Consider the following 18,459-nt stretch of genomic DNA (forward strand, 5'->3'; position numbering starts at 1 on the left):
ATTTCCCTGATGACACATGATGTGAAGCCCCTTTGTAAATGCTTATTTTCCGTCTTATATCTTCTTTGGTCAGGTGTCTGTTAAGGTCTTTGCCTCACTTATTAATCAGGTTGTTTGTTTTCTTATTATTAAGTTGTAAGATTTCTTTGTATGTTTTATTTTGTTTTATTTACTTTTTTCTGAGACAGGGTCTCACTCTGGTTGCCCAGGCTGGAGTGCAGTGGTACGATCTCGGCTTACTGCAGCCTCAACTTCCTGGGTTCAGGTGATCCTCCCACCTCAGCCTCCCAAGTAGCTGGGACTACAGGTGCACACCACCACGCCCAGCCAATTTTTTACTAATTTTCAGTGGAGACGGGATCTCACCCTGATGCCCAGGCTGGTCTCGAACTGCTGGACTCAAGAGTCTGCATGCTCAGCTTCCCAAAGTGCTGGGATTACAGGTGTGAGCCACCATGCCTGGCCCTTTATATATTTTCGATAACAGTTCTTTATCACAGAGGTCCAGCGCTTGGTCCCCACCTCGGCCCTGCCAGGCACCAACTGTGCTGAGCCCAGTGTTCCCAAGACTCCCTTTCAACCCTGCTCACGACTTCCCCCGGAGGGGCCTTGTCAGGCCCCAGAGAAGCGGGAATCAGACCACAGCCTGGAGACCGATCCGCTCACTTCCTGGAGCCTCCATCCAGCAGGGGCAGTGCCATCCTCTCCTTGCACTGTCAGCGTGCGCCTGCCCTCCGCTGTCAAACTAGGCAGGGTATTTGGGGATAAATACACAGGTGGAACTACAAAGAAAAGCAAGGGAACAATTAGCACAGAAGTCAGGATGGTCTTGTCTAGAGGTTAGGGGGATGAGGAGTGGACTGGTTGAGGAAGGTGCATTAGGGATTTTAAGGTACTGGTAACACTCTTTTTATTAGCCTGGGTCCTGGGAACAGATGTTCATGTTGTAATAATAATAATAGTAACTGTCTCGAAGCAAAGCCCAGGCTTTGCTCTAGTTGGATAACCTGGTCACTTGCTCAACGGTGAGAACAGGGACAGGGCCCTCTTGGCCGGGACTCAGCTTCCCACCCTGACTCAGGATCCAGCCAACGGGGAGAAGTTCCTGAAGGGAAGGCAGCATGCGGGTTGGGAGGTGAAACAAACCCCTTCACTGTGGTTTGGGGAGTGACTGGGCTGTGCCTCTCCTTCTAGAAGTCTGTGCTCAGGACGTAACTGAGAACGTGGGCCAAGAGTAAGGGACAGGATAGAAGACAGAGCAGGAGAGAGGCTGACTTGCCCTCTTGGGAGAGCTCTATATTTAGTGGCCAATCTGCCGTGGGTCTTGGTGCTGTCGCCTTGCATCCAGCAGATTGCCTGCAAGCCCTGAGCAATCAGAAACAAGAGCTTCCTGAGGGAAACAGCGGGATCTGTCAGCAGGAGCTGAAGGCCATATGGAGCCCAAAAATAACTCAGGCCAATCCTCCCCTCACAGCCAAGCGCGTTGCCCTCCTGAAGGCAAGGCCAGGTGCATTCTCAGCCTCCGCAAGCAGATCTGGGCTCGGCCTAGGGAGGCCGCAGTTCCCCCACAGCATCCCTTCAGACATCAGGGAGCAGGCAGGAGTCCTTCATGGGACCCAGATGGAAATGAAATGTGTGTCCAAGCTCCAGGCTCTTCCAGGGAGAGAAAAGGAGGACACAGAGGCTTTCAGAGCCTAGACATGATGCTACCGCTGCTCGGGGCGGCCAGAGAGGAGCTGGCATAGTCCAGACCCATACTCAGGTCAGGGGCCTTCCTCCCTTGAGGTTTCTGTGCAAGGTGGGGAAGGGCTGGGCTGTGGTCTGAGGCCTCTCCTTCAGCTCAGTCCATCAGGGCTGCCCAGAAGCTCCCTGCCTCCTGGAGGCTTCCAGGAGCCACACTGTGGCTTCCAGTACTCAGGTTGTCCCTCAGCTCCCAGCGCCAGCACCCGGCTTTCCTGCTGAACCTTCGGGCCAAGTCTGTCTTCCACTCAGGCTGTATCAATTCTGCCTCAAATGTCCAGGGCCAGGAGCTTGGCCTGGAGTCAAGAGTCCAGGGTGGGTGCGGTGGCTCACGCCTGTGATCCCAGCATTTTGGGAGGCTGAGGCAGGCAGATCATGAGGTCAGGAAATCGAGACCATCCTGGCTAACACGGTGAAACCCTGTCTCTACTAAAAATACAAAAAAAAATAGGCAGGCATGGTGGCGGGTGCCTGTAGTCCCAGCTACTCGGGAGGCTGAGGCAGGAGAATGGTGTGAACCCGGGAGGCGGAGCTTGCAGTGAGCTGAGATTGCGCCACTGCACTCCAGCCTGGGGGACAGAGCGAGACTCCATCTCAAAAAAGAAAAAAAAAGAGTCCAGAGTCCAGCCCAGTCCACCAGTCAGCAGCTGGTAACCTTGTCCACCCCACTTTACCCTTGAGGGTCCGGGTTTATTCATCTGTAAAGTGGGTAGTCATTTCCCTATGGTCATTTTAAGGATTAAGTGACACTGACATGTGAGAACAAAAGACACTGAAGAATGATAGAGTTTATGTCTTCTTTAACCTAAGTCCCTGGAGTTCAGAACCTGTCCGGGTAAGGTGGAGCAGGTGCTTCACCCAGGAGCCTTGGAAACCATGCTGAGTTCAGCTCCCTATCCCTTAAGCGGACAGGGACTGTCCCTGTTCCTGAAGAAGCCAGCAGAGGTAGTCCCAAACAAAGAGGCCCATTTGGCCCTTGCAGCAGCACCCGGGGCCAGCTGAGGCTCCAGACACCTGCCCGGGGGCAGACCTGTCCTGGGCCCTGTAAGAAAACTTAGAATTCAGGCCTCTTCTCAGAGCTTCTGGGGACCCTTCACAGAGAGAAGTAAAACTGAACAGAATCATGGACTCTGAGAAGGCCCGGGGCTGGTCAGTTCTTTCTTGTGGCAGGAGAAGGAATAAGTCATAAACGTCCTGGGGCTTCCGGGACACATGCTGACCAGGGGCCACGTGGCCCCAGCCCCTCCCAACAAACCAATGTTTGGGTTTGGAGTAGGGGGACTGGCAACATCATCCTAGAGGGGCTTTCAGCTCTGTTTCCAGAGCACACCTCACCCTGATGGAGAGATAGAGCAATATAAGATACTTATTCTTACCAGTATTGTTTCTGCTAGCGAGTTCTGTCCAATGCATTATGACAAGAAAAGGGAGAAAAGTTTAACCACCAGAAGGGAAAAAATGAAATTACCATTAATTGTAGACATGATTGACTTCTGCAAACTCCAAGGCTATTAGAACGAATAAGACGCTATACAAAGCCATATACAAAACACAACAGCAATAGCCAGTTAAAGATGTATGAAGAGAAATCAGGGAAGATGGTGGAGTAGCAGGCATCAGGATTCCGTCTCTCCATGTAGATGACAAACGAACTGGCAGAATCTGTCTAACTATTTTGAAATTCTGGAGTCTATTTGAAAGCTTGCAGCTCCAGAGGAGGGCTTGGATAGTAAATCATGGTGAATTCTGGTCAATTCCAGCTCTTAACATGGTAGCAGCTACCTATCCCCCACCCCCAAATCCCATGGCAGGCTGTGCATGTGTTTGTGGAACAGCTTACATACAGCCTGTGGGAGCCAGGGTTTGCCATAAAGACCTTGCACTCCAAATATCAATGTCAAGGATCTGTGTTCTGCTGCCTGTGATCATGGATGTGCAGACACGGAGGTGGGCCCCCACTGCTGTAATCCCCACTTGATGAAAAGGCTTCCATGGCATTTAAAGAGCCAGAACCTTTAAATTCCCCACTACCTCCCCTTTAATTGTTCCCATTTTCCCCATTTGGGAGCCAGGAATTTAAGGACTAGAACATTCAAAAGCGATGACATATGTGGGGAAGTTTATAAAGGTACTGCAATTTCCCTGGGAAAGGTACAGCCTCAGAAAAGACCCAAGAAGACTTACCATTTATACCTTATGCTGATCCCAGCACAGAGGCAACCTATAACTTTTTTTTTTTTTTTTGAGATGGGGTTCTGCTCTTGTTGCCCAGGCTGGAGCACAGCGGCGCAATCTCGGCCCACTGCAACTTCTGCCTCCCAGGTTCAAGCAATTCTCCTGCCTCAGCCTCCTGAATAGCTGAGATTACAGGCGCCGCCACCATGCCTGGCTAATTTTTTTGTATTTTTAGTAGAGACAGGGTTTCTCCATGTTGAGGCTGGTCTCGAACTCCTGACCTCAGGTGATCTGCCTACCTCAGCCTCCCAAAGTGCTGGGATTACAGGCGTAAGCCACAGCACCTGGCCAACATTTTTTTTTTTTTAAACCAAAACGGCAAACCCTGGGGAAGGAGGAGAATCTGATTTCAAGAGTTGCCACATTGTAAGAGTCAAACGTCTAGTTTTCTGAAAAATAAATACCACAAAGCATATAAAGAAACAGGAAAACATGGTTCATTTGAAGGAAAAATAAGTAAATCAACAAACTGTCCCTGAGGAAGACTACATGACAGACTTATTAGACAAAGGCTTTGAAACAACTGTCCTAAAGATGTGCAAAGAAGAAGTAGCAGTCAAGAAAAAGATGGATGAACAAAATGGAATTATCAATAAAGAGATAGAAAAACATACAAAGGAACCAAAAATAAATTTTGGAGCTATAAAGTATAATAACTGAAATGAAAAATTCACTAGAGGTATTCAAAAGCAGATTTGAGCAGGTCAAAGAAAGAATCAGCAAACTTGAAGATAGGGCAATTGAAATTATTGAGTCTGAGGAAGAGGAAAATAAGAAAGATTGAAAAAGTGAACAGAAGCTACAGGACCTAAGCAGTACCATAAAGCAGACCAACATACACTTTGTGAGAGTCCCAGAAAGAGAATGGAGAGAAAGGTATAGAGAGATTGTCTGAATAATTAATGGCTGAAAACTTCCCAAATTTGATGAAAAACATGAATATAAACATCCAGGAAACTCAGTGAACCAAGTAGGATAAACTCAAAGAGACCCACAATGAGACACATTATAATCAAACTGGAAAATACAACAACAAATAGAGAATATTGAGAGCAGCAAGAAAGAAGTGAGTCATCACATAAAAGGGGTCCTCGGCTGGGCACAGTGGCTCACGCTTGTAATCCCAGCACTTTGGGAGGCCGAGGCAGGTGGATCAAGAGGTCAAGAGATGGAGACCATCCTGGCCAACATGGTGAAACCCCGTCTCTACTAAAAATACAAAAATTAGCTGGGCGTGGTGGCACATGCCTGTCGTCCCAGCTACTTGGGAGGCCAAGGCAGGAGAATCACTTTAACCAGGGAGTTGGAGGTTGCAGTGAGCTGAGATCATGCCACTGCACTCCAGCCTGGTGATAGAACTAGACTCTGTCTCCAAAAAAAAAAAAAAAAAAAAAAAGTGATCCTCAATCAGATTATCAAGAAATTTCCCATCAGAAACCTTAGAGGTCTTGGCAGGCACAGTGGCTCACACCTGTAATCCCAGCACTTGGAGAGGCTGAAGTGGGCAAATCATGAGGTCAGGAGATCGAGACCATCCTGGCCAACATGGTGAAACTCCATCTCTACTAAAAATACAAAAATTAGCTGGGCATGGTAGCATGTACCTGTAGTCCCAACTACTTGGGAGGCTGAGGCAGGAAAATCACTTGAACCCAGGAGGCAGAGGTTGCAGTGAGCCGAGATTGTGCCATTGCACTCCAGCCTGGTGACAGGGCGAGACTCTGTCTCAAAAAAAAAAAAAATAAAAGAAAAGAAACCTTAGAGGCCAGAAGGCAGTTGGTTGATATATTCAAAATGCTGAAAGCATTTTGAATCCTATGTATGGCAAAACTGTCCTTCAAAAACGAGTAGAAAGTTAAGACATTCCTAGATAAACAAGAATTGAAGAAAGTCACTACCACAAGGCCTACCTAGAAGAAATGCTAAATGAAATGCTTCAGATTGAAATGAAGGACACTAAAGAGTAATTCAAAGCTGTATTAACAAAAATATCTGGTAAAGATTTATCCATGGGCAATTATAAAAGCTGGTATTATAACTGATTTGCAGCTCTACCTTTTTTTACATGATTTAAGAGACTAATACATTAAGAAAATAAGTATTAGTCTGTGCTTTTGAATATAATAAAAATGTAATTTTGTGACATCAATAACTAACAGGGTGGGGACAGAACTGTATAGGAGCAGAGTTTTTGAATGCTATTGAAGTTAAACTGGTCTAAATTCAAATTAGAGTGTTATAATTTTAGGATGTTAAATGTAATCCCGGTGGTAGCCACAAAGAAAGTAGCTATAGGATATACACAAAAGGAAACAAGAAAGGAATTAATGTTTCACTACAAAAAAAGAACACAGTACTGCAGGAAATAAGGAACAAAAAGATACAAGGCAAAAAAAAAAAAACAGCAAAATGGCAGGAGTAAGTCCTGTCTTAACAGTTATTATTTAAAGAGGAAATAGATTACACTCTCTAGTCAAAAGACAAAGATTGGCAGAATGGATTTTTTAAAAAAGACCCAACTATATATTGTCCACAAGAGATTCATTTTAGATCCAAAGTCATAAATAGGTTAAACATGAAGGGACTGAAAAAGATACTCCACGTAATCAGTAACCAAAAGAGAGTGCGAGCAGCCATACTAATAACAGAAAAACTACTTTAAATTTTAAAGGATTGCCAGAGACAAGGAAGGGTATCACATATCAATGAAAATTTAATATAGCAAGAAGATTTAACAATTATAAACATTTATGACCCAAAAACATGTCATTAAAATATATGAAGCAAAAATGGGCAGAATTGAAAGGAGAAATGGACAGCTCTATAATAACAGTCAGAGACTGCAATACCTCACTCTCCAGTCTAATGCTTTCCCAACTGAGCTATTTCAGCAGCTGCTACCTCACTCTCAATAGTGGATAGAATGACCAGACAGAAGATAAGTAAGGAAATAAAGGACTTAAACTTCACAATAAACCAACTAGGTCTAACAGACATATACAGAACTCTACTCAACAACAACATACACAACCTTCTAAAGTGCACATGGGATATTCTCCAGGATAAACCATATGTTAGGACACAGATTAAGTCTCAATAAATTTTAAAAGAGAGATATCATACAAAGTATTCTCTCCAACTATGACAGGATGAAATTAGAAATCAATAATAGAAGGAAAACTGGAAAATTCACAAATCTGTGGAAAGTAAACAACACATTCTTAAACAACCTGTGCATTGAAGAACAAGTCCCAAGGGAAATTCAAAAATACTTAGAGATGAATGAAAATGAAAACACAACATACTAAAACATGAGATACAGCAAAAATAGTCCTTAATGGAAAATTTATAGCAGTAAACATATTAAAAAAGAAGAAAGATCTCAAAATAATAACCTAATTGTACAATGTAAAGAGCTAGAAAAAGAGGAACAAACTAAACCCAAAGCTAGCAGAAGGAGGGAAATTATAAAGATTAGAGCAGAGATAAATAAATTAGAGAATTGAAAAACAAAAGAAAAATTTAAAAAGCCTAAAGTTGGTTCTTCAAAAAGATTAACAAAATTGACAAACCTTTAGTTAGACTGACTGAAAAAAAAGAGATGACTCAAGTTATTAAAATCAGAAATGAGAGTAGGGATACTATTACCAATTCTACAGAAATTAAAGGGATTATAAGAGTACTATAAAAAATTATATGCCAACAAATTGGAAATTTGAACAAATTGGAATTTCTAGATGAAATTCCTAGAAACTGAAATCACGAAAAAAAATTAGAAACCCTAAATAGATCTATAATAATGTGGTTTAATTAGTAATTAAAAGCCTTCCAACAACAAAAAAGTCCTGGACCTGGTGGTTTCACTGGTGAATTCTACCAAACATTTAAAAAACAACCATCACCAATCCTTCTCAAACTTTTCCTAAAAATTAAAGAGGCAGAAACACTTCCTAACTCATTTTATGAGGTCAGCATTACCTTGATACCAAAGCCAGACAGAAGCACTACAAGAAAAGTAAACTACAGACCAATATCCCTTATGATGCAAAAATCCTCAACAAAATATTAGCAAACCAAGTTCGGCAGCATATTAAAGAAAACTATACACCACAACCAAGAGAGTTTTATTCCTGGAATGCAAAGATGGTTCAACATACGAAAATCAATCAATGTAATACAATAGATTAACATGATGAAGGAAAAAACACATGATCATTTCAATTGATGAAGAAAAAGCATTAAACAAAATTCAATGCCCTTTCATGATAAAAAAAAAATACTCCAAAAACTGGAATAGAAGGAAACTACCTCAACATAATAAAAGTCACATATGAAAAACACATAGCTGGCCAAGCGCAGTGGCTCATACCTGTAATCCCAACACTTTGAATGGATCACGTGAGTTCAGGAGTTGGAAACCAGCCTGGGCAACATGGTGAAACCGTGTTAAAAATACAAAAATACAAAATACAAAATGAGCCGGGTGTGGTGGCATGCACCTGTAGTCCCAGCTGTTCAGGAGGCTGAGACAGGAGAATCACTTGAACCTGGGAGGCAGAGGTTGCAGTGAGTCGAGATTGTGCCACTGCACTCCAGCCTGGGTGACAGAACCAGACTCCATCTCAAAAAAACCCTGGGGGAAAGCTTCATGATATTGGATTGGGCAGTGACTTTTTGGATATGACACCAAAGACACAGCCAACAAAAGACAAAAATAGACAAATTGGACTTCATCATAATGGAAAACATTTGTGCCTCAAAGGACACTATCAACAAAGTAAAAAGATAACCTACCGAATAGGAGAAGATATTTACAAATCACATAGCTAATGAGGGATTGATGTCCAGAATATCGAACAAACTCCTAAAGCTCAAAAACAAACAAATCCCAAACAACTCAATTCAAAACTGGGTAGAAGAGGACTCTTGGGGCTAGCTGCCTCATGCCCCTGCAGAGGTCCCAGCAGCAGCCACGCTTGAAGCGTGAGCTCCAGTTCTGTGGGGCTTCTCTTCTGATCTGGGTCTTGAAATGCCACAGCTTCTCTTTTGTTCCTTAAATCTCGGGCGGCGGCGGGGGGGGGGGTAATTACATCTGTCATGGAACCAATTCTATGAATTAAATTTTCTTTGCTTGAAAAAAGTGGGGAAAAGTCTGGAACAGGCATTTTTCTAAAGAATATATACAAATGGCAAATGAAAAGATGCTCAAGATCACTGGTATTTAGGGAAATGCAAATCCAGACCACAGTGAGGTACCACTTCCCACCCATTGGGATGGCCTTTATCAAAAAAGCAGAAAACAACAAGCGTTGTCAAGGATGTGGAGAAACTGGAACCCTTTACATTGCTGGTGGTAATTTTAAATGGTGCAGCAGGCCAGGCACGGTGGCTCACGCCTGTAATTCCAGCACTTTGGGAGGCTGAGGCAGGCAGATCACCTAAGGTCAGGAGTTTAAGACCAGCCTGGCCAACATGGTGAAACCCTATCTCTACTAAAACAAAAATTAGCTGGACATGGTGGTGGCACATGCCTGTAATCCCAGCTTCTCGAGAGGCTGAGGCAGGAGAATCGTTTGAACCCGGGAGGCAGAGGTTGCAGTGAGCTGAGATTGCGCCGCCGCACTCCAGCCTGGGTGACAGAGTGAGATCCTGTCAAAACAAAAATAAAAATAAAAATAAATAAATAAATAAATAAAATGGTGCAGCTGCTGTGGAAAACAGTATGGTAAAGGGGGAAACAACCCCCACTGCCCACTGACAGATGAATAGATGAACAAAATGTGGTATGTGCATGCCATGGAACAGTATTCAGCCTTAAAAAGGAAGGAAATTCTGACGCATGCTACACCAGTAGTGCACCTTGACAAAGATGAATGAAATACACCAGTCACTGAAGGACAAATGGTTTATGATTCCACTTATATAAGGTACCCAGAATAGTAAAAATACATAGAATGTAGAACTGTGGTTACCGGGGGATGGGGGAGGAGAGGAGGAGAGATTGGGGAGTTAGTGTTTAATGGGTACAGGGTTTCAATTGATGATGAAAAACTTCTGTGGATGGATGGTGGCGGTGCTTGTGCAACAGTGTGAATGTACTTAATGCCACTTTACATGGTAAATTTAATTTTTTTTTTGGTAGAGACAGGGTCTTGCTCTGTCACCCAGGCTGGAGTGCAGTGGTGCAGTCATAGCTCACTGCAGCCTTGAATTCCTGGGCTCAAGCCATCCTCCCATCTCAGCCTCCCAAGTAGCTCGGACTACAGGCATGTGACATTACGTCAACCTAATTTTTAAAAACTTTTTCTAGAGATGAGGGTCTCGCCGTGTTGCCCAGGCTGGTCTCAAACTCTTGAGAATGTGTAAATGTGTAAAATTCTGCACCATATTAAAGCAAGGGCAGAAAGGGCTCTGATCTGGGGCTGTGGGCCCACCACAGCCTTTGAGGCTAAAGCAGTGAGATCATTGCCAGCAGCAGTTGGGACAAGGTTTCAGCTGCAGGGCTGGATGGGCAGGTAGAGGGTTGCCCCAGCTGCAGCCAGCACAGAAGCCATGGGGAACCATGGCAGTGCAGGTGGCAAGTCTTTTTGGCACAGAGCCTTGCTTAGCAGCAGTTGCTGCCTGTGTTGTGGTCCGGCCCTAGCAGGTGGCGAGCTCCCTGTGGGGAATGCTGGCCTTGGGGGTCCTTTCTCCACAGCAGGCACTGTGCGAGGTACTTCGTGTGCCAGTCTCCACAACCTGAAGGGGGGGCTGCTCCCTCCTCTCAGAGCTCGCAGGTTTCTTCCTGAGACAAGCATGTGGTCCTCACAGGGGTCTTCAGGAACCTTCTTTACCTCTGTCCCTTCTGCCACACCTGGCCCAGGGAGAACATCTCTCCAGCCCCCAAGACGCGCTCTGACCAGCCACCTGCTTTTCTTCTGCAAGTTCAATGGATTTCCATTTTGCAGATTTTTTTTTTTTTTTTTTTTTTTTTTTTGAGAAGGGGTCTCTCTCTGTCGCCCAGGCTGGAGTGCAGTGGCGTGATCTTGGCTCACAGCAAGCTCCGCCTCCCGGGTTTACGCCATTCTCCTGCCTCAGCCTCCCGCGTAGCTGGGACTACAGGCGCCTGCCACCACGCCCGGCTAATTTTTTGTATTTTTAGTAGAGACGGGGTTTCACCGTGTTAGCCAGGATGGTCTCGATCTCCTGACCTCGTGATCCGCCCACCTCGGCCTCCCAAAGTGCTGGGATTACAGGCGTGAGCCACCGCGCCCGGCCCCATTTTGCAGATGGGGTTTAATGCCAGCCACCCATGCTGAGGGATGTGGGGACCCCAGCAGGAACAGGGTTTGTAAACTGACCACCTCGGCACTACAGATGTCATGTCTAACTGTGCTTTAACTCACTGTGTGGCTTTTTTAAAAAATAGAATTAATTGCCACCCTTACAATCATAATATGAAACAAGTCAGGAGTCCTGGATGTCCTGGATGGCTTTTACACCGGGAAGGTCTGAGCACGTCCGCTCCCAGAGCACAGCAGAGCTTGTGGGTTTTCACTGGCACAGCCGGCCCATCTTCTGCCAGCCCTACACTGAGGAGGAACAGCAGGGCCCTTGGGCACGTTTTCATCTGGCTGGGGGCAGGTGACTGTTACCTCTTTCCAGCACCCACTGGAACAGCAGGGGAATATGCCCATCCATCTCCAGGGCTGGCCTTCCTTATAAACGCACCACATCGTGCCGCTGTCCCTGCACACATTTCCCGTCTCCCATAGAGGGGTTGGCCTGGGGCCATGCTGTCCCAGAAACTTTGCCAGCGCCAGCGGCCTGGAGCAGGGTGGGCCCTGAGCCTGCCAGCAGGGCCTCCAGAAGGAAGGATGCCCAGCTGGGCACTGGCAGGCATCAGAGTGCCCCCCTGCAGGGTGGCACGTGGGGTCCTGTCCCATGTCTGCCTGTCTCTCTGCAGAGCTGACCCCACACAATCCTCACCTGCTGTCCCTTGAACTGCTGCAGGAGCCTCAGGACCTCCAGGTGCAGGGCCTGGAGACACACACAAGGAGAGATGCCTGAGGGGCTGGGGGCCGGGCAGCGGGACAGGAGCCATGGAGAGGAAAACCGAGGCAGAAGCTCATGCCCCGGCCACTTGGGGCTGTGTGCCAGAGCCAGGCATTTCCTCTCAGTGTCCCGTCAGTGCCCTTGCCACAGCGGGGGCACGTGCCCCCAGCCTCACCATTCCAGGCCTGGAATCAGTTCAGGTGTTCCCAGAGCCTTCATCTGATGAGTGGACTTCAGCTTGGACGAAGGACTCTAAAACGCTGGGGTGCTGGGCGGGCGCAGCAGCAACTCATTTCTCAGGGCCCCAGTCTTCATCCGCATGAATGTCATTTCCACCATCCGCACCTTTCTCTCCTGCTGTTTTCCCCTCCTTGTGCCACACCGTTTTCTGGGTTATGACCGTGTGTTCAGAACCATCACTGCAGCGGCCACAGCCACTCTGCCCGTGGGTCTGTGCACCTCCTCGTCCGTGCTCCCTTTGTTTGCCATCTGCGCTGCTCGAGAGTGTTCGCTGCTGGGATTTAATGCTGAAGCAAGGGCCTTTCTTTCCACAGCTTGTCCCCTTTATTTTCTCAGGATACATTTCCCAGGCTTTGATTAGGATGAAAGGACGCTATAGAACATAAGGCTCTTGGCGCATTGAGCCAAGTCTTGGTACAATGAAAGGGACCATGACAACGCACGCCACCCCTCCCCGCAGTGGTGTGTAAGGGGCTGCCCTTGCAGGCCTGCCAGCCCTGGGCATTTAATTAAGTCTCATTCATTTCATGGGTAGGAAGCAGAACCCCACAGGAGCAGCCACACCGTGCATGTATCTAGTTCACGCACACCGAGCCCCACGTTCCAACGAGGCAGATAGAGGGAGAAATGGAAAGGCCTCTCTGCAGGGGACGGGCAGAACGTTCCCCATCCGTGCTGAGCCCCTCATGCTGAGATCCCATCTCTGCAGCCCCCAAGACTCCCAGCCCCTTTGTCACGTGCATCATTCAGGCCATGTGCACAAAACACAGATGGGAGACTTAACAGTGATTTCAAGACTTCTGAGAGATATTGTAACAATAAACAATTGCCCCATCATCACTGCCTTTTTTAAAAAGTGTGATACAAGGTCAGGAGATCGAGACCATCCTGGCTAACATGGTGAAACCCCGTCTCTACTAAAAACACAAAAATTAGCTGGGCGTGGTGGTGGGCACCTGTAATCCCAGCTACTCGGGAAGCTGAGGCACGAGAATCCCTTGAACCCGGGAAGTGGAGATTGCAGTGAGCTGAGACCGCGCCACTACACTCCAGCCTGGCGACAGAGCGAGACTCTATCTCAAAAAAAAAAAAAAAATGTGATAAAATACACATAAATACACATAACATAAAATGTATCATTTTAACCCTTTTTAAGCATACAATTCAGTGACATTAAGTACCTTCATATCATGGTGGAACCATCACCTCCGTCCCTCTCCAGAAATCTTTTCTTCTTCACAAATGAGACTCTGTTCTCGTGTCCCACCCCCAGCCCCTGGCACTCGCCGTCCCACTGTCTGCCTCTGTGAATGTGATGACTCTAGGTGCCTCTGCAAGTGGAGTCACTCAGTGTTTCTGCTTCTGTATCAGGTTCATTTCACTTAGCGTGATGTCCTCAAGGTCATCCGTGTTGCCGCAGGCTCAGAACCTCCTTCCTCTCTAAGGCTGACTCCTGTCCCACTGTGTGGAGAGGCCACGTTTTCTCCATCCATTCGTCACTGATGGACGCTTGGGCTGCTTCCTCATTGCTTTTTAAAAATTATTTGTGGACATCCAAACAATGGAATATTGTGAGGCGATTTTTATAAAAATGAATGAGGCAGCCCTGCCCTGCCACGGAAAGGTCCTCAAAATGCATTGTTAGAGAAGAAAGCCCAGTGTGGGGGAGTGTGGACAGTATGCTACCTTTTTGTGTAATACAGACAGAAAAGGGGATATGTATTTACATTTCCTTGTCTTTGCATAAAGCTACAGAAAGACAAGAAACGAATAAAAGCAGTCACTTATGAGTGGAGCGAGGGACCCTTGTTACATGGCTGTTTTTGCACACAAGGAACGTGATGCTCTGATCACTCTGCACGCTCCCTGACCCCCACTCAGTCACTCCCCCCTACCCTTCCAGGAGCCACTGCCTGGCTCCTGACACCTAAGCATATACTCCCATGATCACACCACGTTGCCCCCAGCTCCACTGAGCCTCTGCACATGCTGGTCAGTCTGTCTGGCATGTCTCTCTGCAGATTCCTTCCTGCCCTCAGCACTCAGTGCAGCCACCCTCACCCAGCCCATTCCAGGCAGGCTGGAGCTCCTGCTGGAGGGAGGAGGAACTGGCTGTCCCTGGCGGATAGAGGAGCAGCAGTGTCCTCTGCGTCCCCAGCTGTCCTCATGCAGAGGCCGGAGGTGGCACCTGGCCTGTCTGCACCAGCATGCCTGCAGGGAGGGGTGGGAGTGGTGGGGGAGTCCCCTGGTGGCAGCAGCTCTGACCTCACCTTCTCTTAGTGGGGTCTCCCAGGACATCCACCGCAGTGAGCACAGAGAGTGGTCACCCCCTTTCCCTCATAGCACGCCTCCAGTGGGGCAGTCTCTGCACAGCTCTGCCTCCCCTACCAGCTCCCTGAGGTTGGGCTTTGTCCCCATTGCCTGGAATGGAGCCAGGAGTCGCTCCATGCATACACACATGAATGGATGACCCTTTGCAACCGCAGGAAAAAACTGAAGGCTGCGGCACAAGGATAACCCATTCATTGAGACCCAGACCTGGACCCAGCTGGTGACACGATGGGTGATTGGAGGTCGGAGGGCCACTGGCAGCCCAGCCCCTCTCTGGGCATCCCTGTGGGTCACAATAGTTCAGCAACCACCACCACCCCTGGCTCCAGCGTGAGCTAGTCGCTCCAGAGCAGAGCTGGATCTGAACACTGCTCCCACCTCCCATGTGCCCAGGACCTGGTTCCAGGCCAGGCCCCAGGTCCCCTGGGAGCCTCCTGGCGGTCTCTTTAAAGTGGCAGCCTCCCGGCCTCCTTCAGAAAGGCCCCTGCTGCCCCGATGGCAAACCATCCTGCAGAGGCTTCCAGAGCCACCTCCACCCTTGCCACTGGCTCGTCAAGAAAATTGGGCTGGGATCTGGGGCGGGCCCAACGCTGCAGAGTGAATAGGTGCCAGGTGTCCAGCAGGAGACAGCGGACCTCCCAGGCTCACAGGTTTTCTGTCTGGTGGAATCAGACTGAGCTGCCGGGCCCTAGGCAGGAGGCAGAGCAGCGTGCACCCTGCAGCTGGCCCATCCCGCAGCTAGCCCCCTCCCGCTGAGCATGTGCAGCTTCCTGCATGCCCGCCTGCTCAGCCGCCTCCCCCTGGGACAGACAGGAGGTGATTTTGTGAAATTTTACAGTTTCATCGGCTGAAAATTGAACACTTACAGCATTGTCAGGGAGGCGAAAATCAGCTATGTCTGTCACCATGGCCAGGACTGTCTGGGCTGCTGTCCACACCAATGCCTGGGCCCTTCCCATGCTGTAACCCAGTCCCAGCACCTCCCACACCCACATGGCCATGGGACAGCCCTCTGAGGGGCTCCCTCTGATCCCCAGTGTCAGCTCCGACCCCCCTCATCCCTCTGTCTCTACTCCCAGGGCAGGGTCACTCAGAGTGCTGGAAAGGAGAAACAGGCCAGGGTCAGGGTTTGCCATCGGGGCAGCAGGGGCAGCGTGAGCAGGGGAGCCTCGGAGTCCACAGAAGACCCTGCAGTGAGCTGGCAGGACTCCACGATCAAGAATGTAGGGGCTGGTTAAACAGTCACAGGTTTAGCTAAGACATGTCACTGTGAGGGCTCCTGGGCTTTCGAGGAAGACTGGCCTAGAGGGGTAAGTGGAAGAGCTTCTGAGAGTAAGCATGGGCTCCCTGCACGTGTGTATGGACACCTGCTGCTGCCAGGCCTGTCACTCAGAGCAGTGTCACAGAGGATGTGCTCTGGCCTCTGCCTGGAGGTTTGGGTAGAGAAGACACTGTAACGGCTGCAGCTGGCCTTTCCCTGTGCCAGGTACTGACAGCAGCACCCAGGCACCCAACAAGGCTGATAAGCAGAATCTGCTGATGCCCACCAGAGGTCAGGTGCAGCCTTGGTGGGAAGCAGGGAAGGCTCCGCCGAGGACGAGGCATTTCAGCCACACCTGGAGGGATAGGGGAGTGAAGATGGTGGGAGAGCCTTCCTGCAGGAGGGAGCGGCATGTGCCGTGGTTCAGAGTTGGAGAAGGCATTTGGAGGAGAGTACGTGGCTGGCACCAAGAGCAATGGGGTGTGATAGGCGGTGAGGATGGACAGGTCAGCTAGTCCAAATCACAAAGAGCCTGGAATGCCAGGCTAAGGAGGACAGCAGTTTTGACTGTACCTGAGAGAACCCCACCTTAAACAGGCACATATGATGGAGAAGTCCTCGGAGCAGCTTCCAGCACAGCAGGATTCAAGGTCCCCGACGCTGTGCTCACTTTCCCGCCACAATGGCCCCAGTAGTGTCGGAAACACATTCCACCAGCTCAAAGACTCCAGGGGAAAGAAAGCCTCCAAGTGCCACAAAAGTTCTGGGATTGCAGCTGAGCCCCCCTAATTTGGATGGGGCCAATCCCTGAACCAATCTTTGTGGCCAGAAGCAGGGGGATTAGGCTGATTATCCAGGCTTGTGAAAAACGACCTTCGTGGAGGGGGGCGGGGGCAGAATCTAGAAGAGGCCTGTCCCTGAGTGGGGCAAGAGAAGTAGAGTAGAGAAGAGATGGGTCCTGCAGGAGAGTTGAGAGGCCGTGAGAAGAAGGAGAATGAAGGCTGTGCTGTGAGGAAGGGGCCCTGACAGCACTCCCAGGAAGTGACCACTGGACTCAAGCTGGCACGAAGTGGCTGTGGGGGGAGCCTGCCCAGCTAGGAGCCCTGGGACCAGCAGCTCCCACTCAGGTGCACCCCACTCAGGTGCACCCAACTCAGGTGTGCCCCCACTCAGGTCCTCACTGCCCCTTGCCATTGCAGGCAGGCATGCCACAGACGCTGAGTGCCTCCGACATGGTCACCCCAGGCAGCTTCAGCCCACCCCCCACCGAGCCCACAGATGGCGAACAGGCCGGACAGCCCCTCCTGGATGGAGCTCCATCCTCAGCCTCCCTGGAAACACTGATCCAGCACCTGGTGCCCACAGCCGACTACTACCCCGAGGTGGGTGACCCACGCAGCGGGCAGGAGAGTGGGCTCTCCTCCACCAGGCATGGGAGGCAACAGGGCTGGGAGTGGCCTTGGGCCAGGGTACAGGGCCAGCTGGGAAGCATGCCCCTCCTGGTGCCCTCCTGAGCGTGTGCCCTCTTTCTTGTGTGTCCCCCAGAAAGCCTACATCTTCACCTTCCTGCTGAGCTCTCGCCTGTTCATCGAGCCCCGGGAGCTCCTGGCCCGGGTCTGCCACCTGTGCATCGAGCAGCAGCAGCTGGACAAGCCGGTGCTGGACAAGGTGAGGTGGAGGGCAGGCCACGGGTCTGAGAGTGTGCCAGCACTGCCCTGCCATGTCCTCAAGGCATCGGCCTCTCGGGCAGGCAATGATCGTCCCCGTTTTCCTGACAAGGTGGCTACCGGGTGTTTCCACCTTGTGTGAGGCCCAGAGCCAGAAGGAGCAGAACAGGACCTTTAACCTCCATGTAGTTTTCCAGTGCCCTACAGAAACCCTTGAGCCCATTAAGCCCAGACCTGAGTATCCGGAGCCCGGTCAGTAGGACCCATCCGTGGCCGGGAGGGCCTGCTGCCTCTGGTGGGCTTCCTTCCCCCAGCACATCCGCTCCACCTTCCCAGTCCTGGCCAGGTCCTGCGGGCTGCCTCTATTACACACGCGTCCGTAGGGCTCTACAGCTAGTGAGAGAAACCCAACTTCGACCCACCTGAACCTAAAGGACTGAGCTGACTCATGTACCTGCCCTATCTCAGGGACCGCTGGCTTGGGCCCCAAACCACAGCATTGCACCGTGGCCTGTCTCCCTCCCACCCTCTGCTACCGTTTCCCTGGGCTGGCCTCCCTCGGGCTGGCTGGTGTGGTGCTGGGCCGCCTCCACCGCGCCAGGCTCACCCACCACCCTTTCCAGTCACGTGGAAGCCTCAATTCCTTTTCCTTACTGGTCCAGTGAGTCTCCTCATTGGCGTATCCTAGTTCACGTGGCCACCTGTGAGCCAATCACTGTGCATGACGGAGTATGCACTGCTCTGATTGGTCGGCACAGACCTAGACCCACCCCTGGGGCAGGGTCCACTGCTCTGAGGACTCCGCACTCCCCGCAGCGCGAAGACTCCACAGGGAGGACGGAGCCATCAACGGCAGAAAGGCCAGAGCAAGAGATGGCCCCGCCCAGAAATGTGTCCGTCCCCCTCCTCTCCCCGTGGGCGCCAAGCAGGATGGCAACCCCCCTGCCCCTC

General features: G+C 49.7%; 1 protein-coding gene across 3 annotated transcripts in view; it reads left to right on the forward strand.

The window, feature by feature from the left end:
* The window catches only part of RASGEF1C (RasGEF domain family member 1C), a 107,683-nt gene that overhangs the window by 47,557 nt on the left and 41,667 nt on the right, over positions 1 to 18,459 (forward strand). For all 3 annotated transcript variants that reach the window (XR_004032637.1, XM_030824253.1, XM_030824244.1), the window contains exons 2-3: positions 17,041 to 17,223; positions 17,387 to 17,509. Coding sequence is in view for 2 of the 3 variants with exons in the window: in XM_030824244.1 (XP_030680104.1) it covers positions 17,041 to 17,223; positions 17,387 to 17,509 (306 nt within the window). In the remaining variant the exon portion in view is untranslated. The remainder of the gene's footprint in view (positions 1 to 17,040; positions 17,224 to 17,386; positions 17,510 to 18,459) is intronic.

Source organism: Nomascus leucogenys, chromosome 2 (genome assembly GCF_006542625.1).
Source record: "Nomascus leucogenys isolate Asia chromosome 2, Asia_NLE_v1, whole genome shotgun sequence".
NCBI lineage: Eukaryota > Metazoa > Chordata > Mammalia > Primates > Hylobatidae > Nomascus > Nomascus leucogenys.